Source organism: Schistocerca gregaria, chromosome 6 (genome assembly GCF_023897955.1).
Source record: "Schistocerca gregaria isolate iqSchGreg1 chromosome 6, iqSchGreg1.2, whole genome shotgun sequence".
Classification (NCBI taxonomy): Eukaryota; Metazoa; Arthropoda; class Insecta; order Orthoptera; family Acrididae; genus Schistocerca; species Schistocerca gregaria.
In genome coordinates, this window is record NC_064925.1 from 479930976 (window position 1) to 479946733 (window position 15758).

At 37.8% G+C, this 15758-nt stretch overlaps 1 protein-coding gene across 1 annotated transcript in view; it reads left to right on the forward strand.

Annotated features, from left to right (window-relative positions):
• Positions 1-14697, forward strand: part of LOC126279015 (glycosylphosphatidylinositol anchor attachment 1 protein) — a 74088-nt gene extending 59391 nt beyond the window's left edge. The window contains exon 12 of the mRNA XM_049979400.1: positions 14267-14697. Within this exon, the coding sequence (XP_049835357.1) occupies positions 14267-14564 (298 nt within the window). The 3' untranslated portion in view covers positions 14565-14697. The remainder of the gene's footprint in view (positions 1-14266) is intronic.
• The last annotated feature ends 1061 nt before the right edge of the window (positions 14698-15758 follow it).

Genomic DNA, 15758 nt, shown 5'->3' on the forward strand with positions numbered 1-15758 from the left:
TCTCTGTAAATGATATAGCTAACAGTTGCACAATTGCATTTCACTGTTCTTTACTTTCATTATTCAGAACCCCCCAATATTACACAGTTATATGGCCAATTAACTATTGGTAAATTTCGATAAGCCTCATTAATAGGTTGCAGGCAAGGAGCAGCATACTGGTACAGTAGTTTATTGTTGAACATCTATGAGCAGTAAAAACCTAACCACACAGTTCACATTTCTTGCAGAATAATAAGATACGAGGACACTATTTCTCAAATAAATTGAACAGATTTTGTTCTAACACATGGCCTATTCGTGTTACACAAATTCCACTGTTAATAAATTGATGCATTGTCATTACTTGAAACAGTACATAATTCCCCTCTGAAACACAGCTGCAGACTGACTGTGTAGAGACCAAAAATCCATCCTTTATATATCCTCACAATAATAGGCACTGATACTATACATTGTTCGATGTTTAATTTGCAGAAATTACAATTAAAACACAACTCACTCAATTAAGTAAATACATCAAAAAATTCCTTTGTTTTAACAGTTTCTTCTACCACAAAGGTTAAGCCGAATTATTAGTTTAAATTCTGAAATTAACAGATATAGTTACACAAACAATGCTTTTGACAAATTTGATAACTGTTTTGGAATTAATTAAGGGCTAGCTTTACTAATATGTTTTTGAATAGAGCCAGATAACTACTTCAAGAACCCTAGTAGTTCCTCTTCCAAATTTTTATATTATTACTGAGTTTATATTTGTTTGTAAGTCAAGAATAGAATTTAAGTCATGAAACAATTACTGATTTCACCCTATAACAAAAGATACTAACTAGGAATGGTCAAAATAATTTAGGAAGTTAATTACATACACTAAACCAGACCTGATGCTGTATTCCTTAAGACTTAGGGCCAACCTTTCTCTTTTATGGAAATGCAGATTATACTCATGTATATTGATGGTAATTAGGCAAAACTGAAAATGAAATGAATTTAAGAAGGCAGATGACAAAACAAGAGGAAGTAGAGAGATCTCGGTTTGCATCGTCACAGAAGGTGCGAGCTTCGTGCCTTTGTTGGTTACGGTAATGCATTAACTGTATCAACTATGCTATTCATAGTAGCTTACCCAGATCATCTTATTAATTATCAAATCCACTCTTGCATTATCCCTGTATGACTTTGTATTTATAACCCTGTATTCACCTGGCCAGAAGTCCCGTTTCTCCTGCCACTGAACTTCACTAATTCCCACTACGTCTAACTCCAAGCTATCCATTTCCCTTTATAAATTTTCTAATCTACCTGCCCAATTAAGGAATCTAATGTTCCATTCTTCGATCCATAGAATGATAGTTTTGTTTGTCCTGATGCTCCCAAGTAGCCCTGCCCAGAGATGAGGGGACTGTTTTACCTGAGAGGATGCCATCACGATTTAACCGTATAGTAGAGCAGCACACTCTCGGGAAAATTTGCGGCTGTAGTTTCACTCTGCTTTCAGCTGATTGCAATACCGGCACAGCAAGGCTGGTTCGGTCGGTGTTTTGAGACCAGATCAATCAATCATCCCGACTGTTGACCGTGCAACTATTGAAAGGCTGCTGCCCCTCTTCAGGAACCACACGTTTGTCTGGTCTCTCAACTAATACCTCTCCATTACAGTTGCACCTACAGTACAGCTACCTGTGTCACTGAGGCGTGCAAGCTACCACACCCATGGCAAGGTCCACAGTTGTTGGGGCGATAGTGTGTTCAAACGATTTGGGCTTTTGTGACCGGTTGTCTTAGCTTCACCATTAACTATGTTCAGACAGTTGCTGATAATTTGTACATAAAAATTTCTAGATTATCGAATGAAATCACAGCTGAAATGAGATTCAGTCAATATTGATCTAAAACCCAGAAATATTGAGTATGTCTAGGCTAAAAACTTATGTGAACTGAGACCAAGAAAAGTTGGTTGGCAAATGATATTCTTGTACTCGAGTTGTAATACAATGAGGACTAGCAGTGGAATTGTTTGGTAGCCATACGAAACCTCTTGCTTCTGTGACTGATAGAACTAAGGGGAACCGGGCTGCTTGTAGGTGTCCATTCTCATCGGTCACATGGCATACTCTGTCTCCTCAGAACTTCACTGCCCACTGCATATTTGTTGATGCTTTTGGTGAGCCTCAGCTTAGGACTTCATTGGATGCTGTAGGCACTGGCATAATGGCAGGCATGGAGCAGCGCAGACCCATGGTGTGCTCTTCACACTGACTGGGCCACACAACTGGTACATGTCATCACATTCAGGGCAGCAGTATCACTTGTGCTTGCTGCCACAATCTGAACAGAACTTTTGCATCTTAGAATTGCAAGAATTTTTAGGCAACAAAGTGTTAGAGGAGCTTTATAAGCTGCTGACAGTCGAAACCAGTGGTGTACTAAGCATTATTTATCTAGGTCGGTACTTATGTTGAGGTGAATGTGTCACTAGTTATTGTTGTAACTAACTTATTGTATACAACCTATCTGCATCCCCCTCAGCATCGGAGGAGGAAACTCCACACTGTTTACGAGTCAAGCTGCGGCCCGAGCTGTGTGTAATTGTTTGCTCCAGTTCGCATCGAGACAGAAATGTGATCTGTTTTCACATTGGTAACATCCTTTGTTCATTGTATCAAATGTGTTGTATAGTTAGTTACTTGCATCTTCCTAGATCATTTGCATGCTTCTTTGGTGTTGAATGAGTCAGTTTACAGGATATGTATACATGACTAGTGTTAACATTAATGAATATGTCATCATTTTATTCCTACTCATGCATCTACACTTAAAACCAGTAGCTGGTGCCAGAGACCTCTGTTATGAACATTTTATGTTGTGATTGACAAATGTGGTGTAAATGAATCAAACGAATCAGTGTGTCCTTAAATATTTAGTGTTGTGGTATTCAATAATTAATATCACTGTTGTTTTTATTTTCTTTGGATTTTCAAGCTGAGTTAGTTAAAGTGAAGTACATTGGCAGGAGATACGCTGTTCGTCAGTGTAATTAGCCTGATTAAATTGTAAATCTAAAGTTATGAAGTACATTTCATAATAATTCTTCAGCTGCTGAGGCTTATTTCTGTGGATTTTGAGGGGTATTTATAGCTGCAGAATATCAGTTTGAGAATATTCTTAAAACAATAGTTATCAAAATGACTCAAACAGGACAGAGGTTATCACTGCGCTGTGTAGTACTTCGAACTTAGGCATTAAGTGGCTACAGTAGAGCCAAGTGAATGACACACAACCATTGTGCGTGAAAGTGGCCTCAGTTGCCTGAGACTGCAGTTGTGTGTGTAGTTGCGCTTGCGCGCGCGCGCCCCCGTGTGTGTGTGTGTGTGTGTGTGTGTGTGTGTGTGTGTGTGTGTGTGTGTGTGTGTGTGTGTGTGTGCGTGCGTGCGTGCGTGCGCGCGCGCGCGCGCGCGCTGTATGGTGAGTAGCAACTTTCCTTCTCATAATATTGTTACATTCCATCCTGGATTTTCCATCGTTTGACTTTATCCGTATGTCCTATTTTCTTGTACTGTTGTGAGACACTTTAATGTGACTAAAGTGTATATATGTTTCATTTTGAGGTATATACATAGGCATGTTCAGAAGGTAAGTGTACTAGATTTTTTTGCTACTCACGGTAAAAACGGCAGGTTGAATTGCAGACAGGGATAATGAAAAGACAGATATTAATTAGCTTTCAGCCAAACCCTTCTTCAGAAATGGAAACACACACTCGTTCCGACCCCAGTTGCCAGAGGTGTTGGTCACATGTGAGTGTGAGGTGTGCTTATTTGTGTGAATGAATGTGTGTGAAAAGATGATAGTAACTGAGCGAATGCCATACAATGAGGTGAAAAAATTATGCAGGTCGATGCAGCCATCAACATTTGTGTCCAAGACACTTTTTGCCAAAGGTGACATGTCTGTACATGTGTAGACCAGCAGTGGAAGCGCAGATACATACTCTTGTGAATATTGTAAAACAAGCACTACCTTCCCTCTTGTACAAAGCAAATCAGTCAAGCAGTGTGCTGAGGACACAAAAATCATAATACATCACAGCAAAGAATATTACAAAGTGCAACATCCAGCATGTTAGAACACCCATCACTGCTAAAATCACAAAAAAAAAAAACAAAAAAAAAAAAAAACAGTGAAGTGAGAGTCAAAAGCCATCAGACCATCCTGCACTCTGCATCCACAAAGGAAATGGGGTACAAAGTCTCTCATAGGGAACCAACAAGTTTGTCCTCTGAACACTCGACTGCCATATGTCTGCACTCTTGGCAGCAAGAAATAGTCAGATGTACAAATACTTCACCAATAAAATGGCACCCGTACTGTAGTGAAAATCGAACAAGTTCTGGATGAGTTTCGAAGAGCTGTATATCCTTAAAAAAGGGCAGATCAGTCTAATGCCCATGCACTAAGGAGCTGTAGCCTCCCCTAAAGGAGGACTACAGCAGGGAGAGGGCTAAAGGCAATGTGGCCATGTACATCACTGACAAATACTATGCCTTCTCTCTCCTCCTCAACACCAACTTGTGTACAGTTACTGCAATATAGTACAGTACAGTGCAGTACAGTACAGTGCGATATAGTACTGCAATACAATACTGTACAGTTACTATGCTAGTGTGTGTGCTGTACAAACCAACACTGTGCCCTCTATAAATGCTCTGTAATGAATGCATAGTTCAGGAGGCTCTCAGGGATCTTATTGCGCATCTCCTCATACCATTCGCCTTCTGTTGGGATTTCAAAACACGTAATTTTTCTATAGGGGTCTACCACAATCTGTCCCCAAGGTTGAGCTATTGAGAACATCATTTGTTGAGATTGTGCCTCATGAGCTTTGGGTAGAGCACACATTTCAGCACTGCTACAGGATCATTCTCTGGTGTAGATCTGTAGATTCACTCTCCTGCACTTGCCGACATTGTGTGGTGGGCAGTGGGCAGCCATTATCATTCCAGCGGCCACTTTCCCATCTGGATACATATGAAAAACCAAAGACAGTCTGAAATAAAGTCAGCCAAAGTGGATGCTGCAGTAGTATTTAAGTGCTGGTGCCTAAAGGAGGTGTGTAAAGAGGTGCGAATAAAGTGGATTATTTCGAGGTGTGTGGTTGATGGATACTTTCACTGGTAGCAATTAATACATATTAAATTCTTCCCTCCACATTCTCTAGCTATGATCAACCGTGTAACAATCTAAATTGATTGATATATTGACGTTCCTTTGAACGGTGTGATATTTACCTTCTCTTTCTCAAAGAAGAAGATGCAGTGTCGAGTTCCATGATATGGATTGCGGTATAATACAGTCCTAAATAGAGCTGTCCTGTGTTATGAAGTTTGCAGGCTACAGTGTATCCATGTATCATTATCAGGAAGACGCTATTTAGAAATGAAAGATACTGCCTACCTTCATAGAAAATAAATTGCAAAAACTTTTACACAAATATATATTGTTGTCTGAGGCACACGCAATACAGCCACCCAGAATCACGAACGGGAAGAGACCGATTGTTGAAGAGTGAAAAATTTGATATCAGCTTAAGGAAACACTAGAATACATATATATGTTCATCTTTCTTTTCCTTCATTTCGTGTTTTGGTGCGGGCATGTTTATATTGCATTTTTTTCCCCTCAAAGTATTCAGATACTTATTAAATGACATAAACTTTACGGCTAAACCAAAATAAGATCTGTCACAACTGCTCCCCTACTGTATACTGGCATTGTCTATTATTACTGGATGACAGTATACAGTATTCGTGCATTTTACAAACATATGTAGCATAATTATCAAATTTCGTACGGAAGTATCACTTAAACTACTTTTTTGGCCTGGTTGGAGATCAAATTCCTTTATTTGTGGCCAAGTTTATATATTATTTATCCCCTGCATGTGTCAGCTTTATTTATATTGCAATTAATTTACATGGAATTTACAAAACTTTAAAGTTTCAGTTTCTGAGAGATCATGACTCAACAAAGAGCATGTTTTAAATTAGTTTTTTGCTGTGTGTGAGCCTGGCAGTACCAACAGTGCAACTATGGAGAACAGTTCAGCCTCAGATCTATAACTTGGTAGGCAATGATCAATTCCACATCATTATGGTGTCTAGAGGGTAACTCCGTAGGATAAGTGAACATTTACGTGTGTTTGCTTAAAAAGTTTGATGCCGCAATGGAGAAGCTATAAAGTTCCAACCATGGTTATATAGGCATGTCATCCATCACATATTTCAATGTCTGAAAGGCCATCCCGTATCATCTGCATCACTATGAGAGCTCACAATATTCTGTGTAAGTCAATTAATTACTTGTTTTAATTCCTCCTTTGTAGTAAAGCTGGGCATCCAGTGCTACTACAGAGGGTACTTAGAACGTTTTTTGTCGTTGTAGGCACACACAAATTTGATCACTACTTCACATAAGTTTTATTTCTCATTCAACACTCACTAAACATATGATAGGTGGACAGTTTTTCTTGAAGTACCTTTCATTTCACACATGTTAAGACACCCTTTTTATACATAGTTTTCTTTACATGTCTTTGTACAAGTGCATAAAATTTTACATGACTTACATTAAGAAGTGAAAAAATGACATAAATTTGCTCTTATAACTACACATAAATGTCTTTGATATTAGCTGACATGTGAGGTCTAATACATTTCACCTATATACAAGTTTGCACATAAATCTGTCACATCACTTTTGATGTTTGCATGTTGTCATGGTCTTCAGTCCAGAGACTAGTTTGATACAGCTCTCCATGTTACCCTATCCTGTGCAAACTTCTTCATCTCCGAGTAAATACTGCAGCCTACATCCTTCCAAATCTCTAGGTCTCCCTCTACAATTTTTACCCTCCACGCTTCCCCCCAATACTAAATTGGTGATCCCTTGATACCTCAGAACATGTCCTACCAACTGATCCCTTCTTCTAGTCAAGTTGCACCACAAATTCCTCTTCTCCCCAATTCTATTCAGTGCCTCCTCATTAGTTATGTGACCTATCCATCTAATCTTCAGCGATATTTTGTGCTTGTAAATTAATCACTGAATTGTGAACAGTGGTTTTATCTGCTGCATCCATTTCTATCTTTGTGATTTACTAATTACAAAATTTTGAAATGAATATCCCTTTCTTAAAAACTCTGAGAAATTCTTCATTTGTGTGGCCATAGTGTCCATAGTTGCTTTATAATTCATGCAGGTATTTTTGATCCGTCATTGCAACTAGAAATGCATGATTTCTTCACCAGATGTGCTTCATTTTATTTAGGTAAAGCATCATCATTGGTCTGTAATTAAGTTTATTTACATTTTGATTTGCTTTCTAGATCAAAAAACAGTTCATTAAGAATACGTTGATTTATACTAACAGTGATTTTTCGGCTGATTTCTCGCTCACATCGGAAAATGCCGTCTGATTGCGCATTGTTGTTTTGCTGTGTTAGACATTTATAATTTTTAGATGTTCTGCAGCACTATGCATTTCTCACAAAACACTTTTATGCACACCACTGTATTCTGTTTGTTTTTGTACTTCAAGTATGTATTGCTGTTTGTGTTTTGTAGTGTTGCCAACATAAACTTTTCATTACTTTGTCTGTGACCTGCAAATATTCTCTTTTAATTTAAATTATTGTATGTGTGTAATTCTATTTAAGTGTGTTTTTGTGTATTTATGTAATGTGTATGTGCATGAGTAGAGAAGGGATAGTGATGGAGTGCAGGGGGGGAAGACCATGATGAGTGGACGTGAGACACAAGTATATAGCAGTGTGATGGAGTGAGAGAGGAGAAGGTGAGGAGTGAGAAGTGAAATAAAGCTCTGAGTGAGGGGGGAGGGGGGGGGGGGGGGTGAAAAGGGCTCTTTTCTTTTTCACGTGATTTCATCAATTATTCTTTTCCAGTATTTATCTGGTCATTGAACAACTGTTTATGTTGTGTTAATTCCTTCTTGTATGTAGAAATTTTCATAAAATGGAAGGAGGTGTCTGTCTTTACTGATTTTTATTATATTCATATTGTTTTCAATATTGCATGGTCAGTGGTGTTGTTCTTTTAGATTATCCACAAATACTGGATGATTTTACCGAATTTGAATGCTCTGATGTGTTCTTTATATCTTGTGTCAAATGTCCTGCCAGTCATTCCAATGTATATCTTTTCGCAATCTCTGCAACTGAGCTGATAGATACCACATTGTTGGTATCTGTCTGATTTTGATTTTAATTTTGGGATGTGGTTTTGTATGCAATTGTTTGTTTTGCAAGAAATGTTTATGCCTTATTTTTTTAATATGTTTCCTATTTTATGAGTGAATTTGTTGTGGTAGGTCATTTATTCCATTTTTTGTTGTAGTGCAAGTTGTACGAGTTAGTGTGGTTTGGTTTGTTTTCTTCATTATTTGTCTTTTTATTTTTTATTCAGTTTGTTGACCTTTGTTTCTTTGAGTCCATTTTTTAATGTTGTATGTTTTATAATGACTAACTCTTTCTGGTAATTAGAAGTGTTTAGGGGAATCCTGTTCAGCCTGTTTAACATGCATCTGATTGCTGCTTGTTTGTGGTTCTGTGGGTGGTTTGAAGTGTCATTTAAGATAATGTCACTTGTTGTGGATTTTCTATATATGTTGATCGTGTGTCTATATTATTATCTTTTCTTATGGTTATGTCTAAAAAGTTGATTGTGTTTTATTGTTCTTCTTCTATTTTGAAGTTCCTGTTTTTGTGTACTGTTTTTATGTCGTTGGGTACTTGCTGTATTCTGTTTTTAGGTTCTTCTACCATTCATATAGGAGGAACCTTGTTTCCTCATCGGAGATATTATAAGATGACATGGGTATCCCCATATCATATTACAGAAAATGAAATTGACCACATCATAGTATCCAGGAAGTTCAGGAGGAGCCTGGAAGATGTGTGGAATAGAAGAGGAGCAGATGCAAATAGCAACCACCATCTTATTACTGCCAGTTTCCGAATGAAGATCGTGGCTTCCAGAAAGAAATTCAAGCCAAGGAATAGAAGATTCGATGTAGGTAAACTGAAAGATCCACAGATAGCTGAGGGGTTCCAGCTGGAACTCTGGAATAGATTCCAGGCACTGGAACTGGAGATGGATGAGGATAAGGACATGGATGAAATGTGGACAGAAGTTAAGAATACTTTTGTGCAAGTGAGTAACAGACACCTTGGCTTTAAAAATCACCTGCGGAGAGATTGGATGTCTGAACATACCTGGAGGAAAATCACCCATAGAAAGGAGGCCAAGAGAAAAGTAAATCAGAGCTGGACCAGGCAACAAAAAGCACAGGCACAAGCTGATTATAGAGCTGCAGATATGGAAGTAAAAAGGAGTGTGAGAAGAGACCACAGAAGATGGATAGATGGACGGGTTGATGGAGCAGAACAGGCAGTGCGAGGGGGGATGTGAAAGAACCTGATATCACTAAGATGCTCTCAAAGTAAAGCTTCCAGAGGAACCGACCAGTAAGGAATAAGAAAGGGGAGATACTAACTACACATGAAGAACAATCATGTAGGTGGAAGGAACACTTTAAAGAAGTTCTAAATAGAGACCTCAGTGGGGAGGTAGAAGAACAAGAACCAACGGAAAACAATGATCCTAGTCCCAGCATTGCTTTAAATGCACCACACCCACGAAAGCAGAAATTCAGATAGCACTGAAGCAGATCAAGAAAGAGAAGGCACCAGGACCAGATAATATAACATCTGAGGTGTTGAAAACAGACTTGGACAGCACTGTTGAGTTATTGTACATCCTCTTTGAGAAGATATGGAGAGAGGAGAAACTGCCAACAGATTGAATATGAGGTATTATCATGAAAATACCCAAAAAAGGAGATGTTACTAACTGCAACAACTGACAGGGCATAACCCTATTGTCAGTACCGAGTAAGGTACTTTCGAGGATCATTTTAAACCATATTAAGGATTCTGTGGAAGCACAACTAAAGAGAGAGCAGGTGGGTTTTAGAAAACATCGAAGCTCTGTGGACCTTATCAATACTCTCAGAATTATTCTGGAACAAAGTGCAGAGTGGTAGCACCTTGATTGACTTTGAAAAGGCTTTCGACTCTATCAATCAAAGAGTCATGTGGGATACTCTTGCAAAATATGGCATTCCAACAAAGATTATTAACATCATCAAGGAAATGTGTGAAGACTATGAATGCCAAGTACTACATAATGGAGGACTAACAGAGCCTTTCCAAGTTAATTCAAGAGTACGACAAGGGTGTATTCTTTCGCTAACTCTATTTCTTTCGGTGTTGGACCATGTGATGAAGAGAGTGATGGGGGGACAGAACACAGGTGTACAATGGGGGATGCGGGATAGACTCGAAGATGTAGATTTCGCAGATGACATTTGCTTAATGGCACAATGATATCAAGACATCAAAGAGAAACTGGCCAAATTACAGAGAGAGGCATAAGTTGCAGGCCTCGAGATAAATGTTCGCAAAACCAAAGAAATGCAGATAAATTTGACCATCATGAATAGGCTGGCCATTAATGGAGAAGATGTAGAACATGTCCAATCTTTCCTCTACCTTGGAAGTATAGTCACAACTACAGGAGGCGCTGAGGAGGACTTCCGTAATCGCATCCACAAAGCAAATTTGTACAACTGTACCCTGTCTGGAGAAATAGGAACATCTCAAAGAAGACCAAACTCCGGCTTTTCAATAGCAATGTGAAGGCTGTTCTGTTGTATGGTTGTGAAACTTGGATGGTGACTAACCACATCAAAAACCAGCTCCAAGTTTTTATCAATCTGTCTCTGGCGTATTTTAAATGTGAGATGGCCAGATATAATGACAAATGAAGATCTTTTGAGGGTGACAAATCAGCAACCAATCAATATACAAATTAAAGAAAGAAAGTGGAACTGGATTGGGCATACATTGAGGAAATCAGATGGAGGTATTGAAAGGATGACTTTGGATTCGAACCCTCAAGGAGTTTGAAAACGTGGTCATCCCAAACAGGCATGGAAAAGGACAATCGAGAGAGAAGCTGCAGAGGATGGGAAAACCTGGAATGAAGTGAAGAGACTTGCTAGAAATCTTGCTAGGAATTTCGTCACAGCCCTATGTTCCAAAGGGAACAACAGGAACTAAGCAAAGCATACATGTTATGTCATCCATGTATCTGTACCAGTAGATGACGTTGTAGCTTTTATTTGTTATTGTGTCTTCAAATATTAGTTTTTCTATGTGATTCATGAAAACGTTGGCTAATGTGTTTCTGGCATAGGTGAACCCAGGGGTAAACCTCCTCCTTGTATGTAGTATTCTTGATTGAGTTCAAGGTAATTTTGTTGTGTTATTAACTGTAGTAATTTTATGGTTTCATCTGTGTGTTCATGAGGTAGCTGGTTGTGTGTTTTCAGGTTTTCTTCAATTATTTTTATGAATTCACTAACAGGAATGCAACTGTACATACTTTCTACATCAAAGGAGAGCAATGTTGATGTGTCAGGGATTTTAGTGTATATTATATGTTCTACTAGTTGAGAGGTATTTCTGATTGTTCTATCCTTTTCTAATTTATAATACTGGTTGAGCTGTGACTGCATTTGTTTTGCTAGTAGGTATGTAGGAGCTGCTCTGAAATTTACTGTGGGATGGACTGGATAGTTTTCTTTATGGAGCTTTGGTTGACATTTCATGTTGGGGGCTTGAGGATTTTTTTCATACAAGTCTCTGTTTCTCTCTGTCTGTTAATGTATACTCAATGTTTTTGAGTGAGTTTTTAACTTGTGTTTGAAATCTGTTAGTTGGGTTTAATTTTAACTTTTTGTTGTTGTTTTTGCTGATGAATTCTTCCATTTTTCTATGTATTCTTTTTTTACTATATATATATATATATATATATTTTTTTTTTTCCGCCTTCTCCTCTAACTCACACTCCATTACACGCTATATACTTATGTCTCATGTCCACTCATTATGGTTCCCCCCACTCCATCACTATCCCTTCTCTGCTCTTACACAGTACATAAATATACAAAAACATACTTAAATAGAATTACACACATACAGTAATCTAAATTAAAAGAGGATATTTGCAGATCAAAGACAAAGTAGTGAAAAGTTGGCAACACCACAAAACACAAACAGCAATACATACATGAAGTACAAAAACAAACAGAATACGGTTGTGTGCATAAAAGTGTGTTGTGAGAAATGTGTAGTGCTGCAAAACATCTAAAAAGTAGACGAAAATTATCAGTGTTTGTCACAGCAAAACAATGATGTGCTAGCAGATGGCATTTCTCGATATGAGCGAGAAATCAGCCGAAAAATCACCATAAGTACAAACCAACCTACTCTTAATGAACTGTTTTTTTGATCTAAAAAGCAAATCAAAATATAAATAAACTTAATTACAGATCACATGATGCTTTACTTCAATAAAGCAAAACCTGTCTGGCGAAAAAATCACGCATTTTGTAGTTGCAATGACGGATCAAAAATACGCTCATGAACTTTAAGAAAATTTTCTAAATTATCCTGTGACCTGTTGCAAACATATACTGCAGTGTTGTCTCACTTACACTCACTCAAAACTCTCAGACAAAAGATTTTTAATAAATTCACTGCTTTACTAAAATTTAAAATGCTCCACTTTTTAGGATTGGGGGGGATGTACTACTAGTATTTGGTACGAGTGAGACACTAACAACTGCAGGCATGCAAGCTGTCAGTCAGAATTTTCCTACCTTCTCAGAGGTTTCAGCAGTTCCCTCCTCCTCCTCCTCCTCCTCCTCCTCCCATACAAATTTTATTCTCCATCTATGCACATCCTTAATCCTTCTTTTGTTATCCTTCCTCTCTTTCTTTGGAGAGTATTATTTGTCTTATGCAACAAAGAAAAAAAATTAATTCTATGGAAAAATTTTACAAAATGTTTTATATATTTTAATTACTTGAGTTATCTATACCTGGCACCACCCTGTCATGGTCACCAGTTATACTGGTATTTAAATACTGGCACCATAAGGAGGTGCGAGTAATGTCAATTATTTTGAGTGTGTGTTTGGGGAATACTTTCACTTTTAGCAGTTCTCACATTTAAGTTTGCACCTCCACAGTCTCTTGCTGTGCTTACCACTACAGTAGTCTAAATTGATTGATGTATTTACTCTGCTTTTAACAGAGTTATATTTACATTTTCTTTCTTGAAGAAGAAGAAGAAGATGCAGCTTCCAGCTCCGTGATAAAGAATGAAGTACAATACAATCATATATAATGTTGCCATATGTTGTGAAGTTTGGCAGGCTACAGTGTATCCAGGTATCATTTTCAGGGTAAAGCTAACTCTAAATAATAACTAATGAAAAAATAAGTCAATTTGCTAATTTCTCTGGGCTGCAGGAAATGTATTTGGGTAAAGCACAGTCCAATGACACATAGCTTCCAGCCGTTGTGGGAGGACCTTCCAATGTGCAGTGCATGTGATGTAGATTTTAGTATGTAAGATTTTAATTAAACATATGTTGTATTCAAACAAAGAGGGCTGAGGCTAATTTAACAGCAGATCTATTGTCTATATTAGTAGATAAGAGAAATGATGTATAGCTTAAGATTTTGTAAACTGCTAGGGGGAAAATTTTAATGTATAATCAATGTAGCCGGCTCGTCCTGATTGTTTTGTGAGTAATCATCCATCCACACTTACCTGAACTATTTTAAAGCATTTATTCTGTAGTTCAGTTAGGATTTTAATAATTCATTTTAATGTTTACTGTTGTACATTCTGCATGATTAGGTGGGTGAATGTTGGTGGAATAGGAGAGTGCAGTTGTAATTTTAAGGAAATTCTGTCTATGCATTTTTAATTTTACCTGTTACAAGCATATTCATCTCATACATTTCAGCAAAAGCACTAACAACCCTGCTGTTGATCACAGTTTAATACACTGACTGTCAGAGACATAGTGACGGACATTTCATGAACAGGCTTAAGCCAAGCCAGGCATCAGGGATGAGTCTCCACTGTGACTGCCACAGGGCCATGTGGCTGTCAGTGTGTTAATATAGTTCTCAAATTGTTGGATAGTTCTTTTCTGTTTGGAATATTGTTAATGGCATTTTACATTATGTTTTAATTATCTGATCACTGATCAACTTCAGCTTTGTAGTGTTTTGTTAGTTTGATAATGCTGAATTTATGTTTGCAGGAGGCTGGTGAACATCACTCGGAGAATAATGTGGTTGCTTCTGCATCCACTTTCACTTCTCATGCTCACTGTATTCACATTCTCTGCATACACCTTTCCAGAAGAGCCTTCAGATATGCTTGTGCTGAGGACATTTGAAGCAAGTTGTGAAGCACTTCTGTTTGCTGTTGTTGATAATCTTATATATGGCAACTGGTTATTTAGTGTTGCTGTGGCTGCTCTGCTGCCTGTTTGGTTACTTTTCTGGGTAGTGTTGCATACAAGTGCAAATATTGTTCAAGTAAAAACTAAAATGTGAAATAAACTTAAATAATATCAGTCAAAATAAGGGTAAGGTGTACAGAGAGATACAGATTCAAACTACTAGAGCAACTGCCATGATCAAGAATTAAAGAGAAACTGTGCAAAAAAATACATTCCATTACTTTATAGCACTGTTGTTTTTCTTAATAAAAAAAAGGCCTTTTCTCCCAACTTGCTTGATTACCCATTCCTAACTACTGATAAAGGTACTTGACTCAGAAGTCCTGAATACCTCGCACACAATATTGGCAGTAATGGTTCGGAATGCAAGTGAGAACATATTAGAATCACCCTTTCAGTTTTGAGAATGGTAAGAGTTCTAATTCATTGTAGCTGTTTCAGGAAGGACATGTAGTGGCACCAGACCAGCTAAACTTTTGTTGCGTAAGTGCTTATTATTATGTATGGAAGACCAACACTATTATCACATTATGGACAGCGTGCAGTCACACTAAAGCAGAGTTAAAATGGGAAATTTCTTGATTCCTTGTTTTTAATCATTTTGCAATGTGTTAATTCTGTGGTGAACGATTGGATTTTGCATTCCTCTGGTTCCATAACTATTCCTCAGTTCATTCAACAAATCCACTTGAATTTGTAATTTAGTGTGTCCAGTAATAACATCAAAAATGCCTTTTATGTCAGAGGATAGGTAAAGAGTATGCCCACTGCTTCCACGAAACTCTTACATACGGATACCAATATCTTACATCAATCTATGCACCAGTAAGGTTTAGTTTCTTGACAACATACCCTCTCACCACAGAACAGCAAGTTCGAAAGTTAGAGTTGTATGAATAACAGCTTGGGAGGTATCATAGTGGTGATGGCAAAACCTGCCTGCCCCTGTATTACCTAGATGTGCATTTTGATGAAGTGAAGGGAGTGAGGATTCTGGCAAAAGAATGGAATGCACAGGCTTCACTGCATGGTCACATCAGAAAATAACTTATGTGAATGTGTCTTCCTAGGCTATTATTTAAAGAAAAGAAAAAGGGAAAAAAAGGCGGAGAAAGAATAATTGCAAAGTCAGTCTTATACATTATAATATTCAATGTTTGCTCACAGGTGTCCATCTAAAGTATTCCACATTGACACTCAAACTTCCAGGGAGTTGACCCTGGTGGAGGGATCGATTTTTGAAACTACCTGTATGGTGATTTAGGTCAAGATCCAAGGTATCACACCC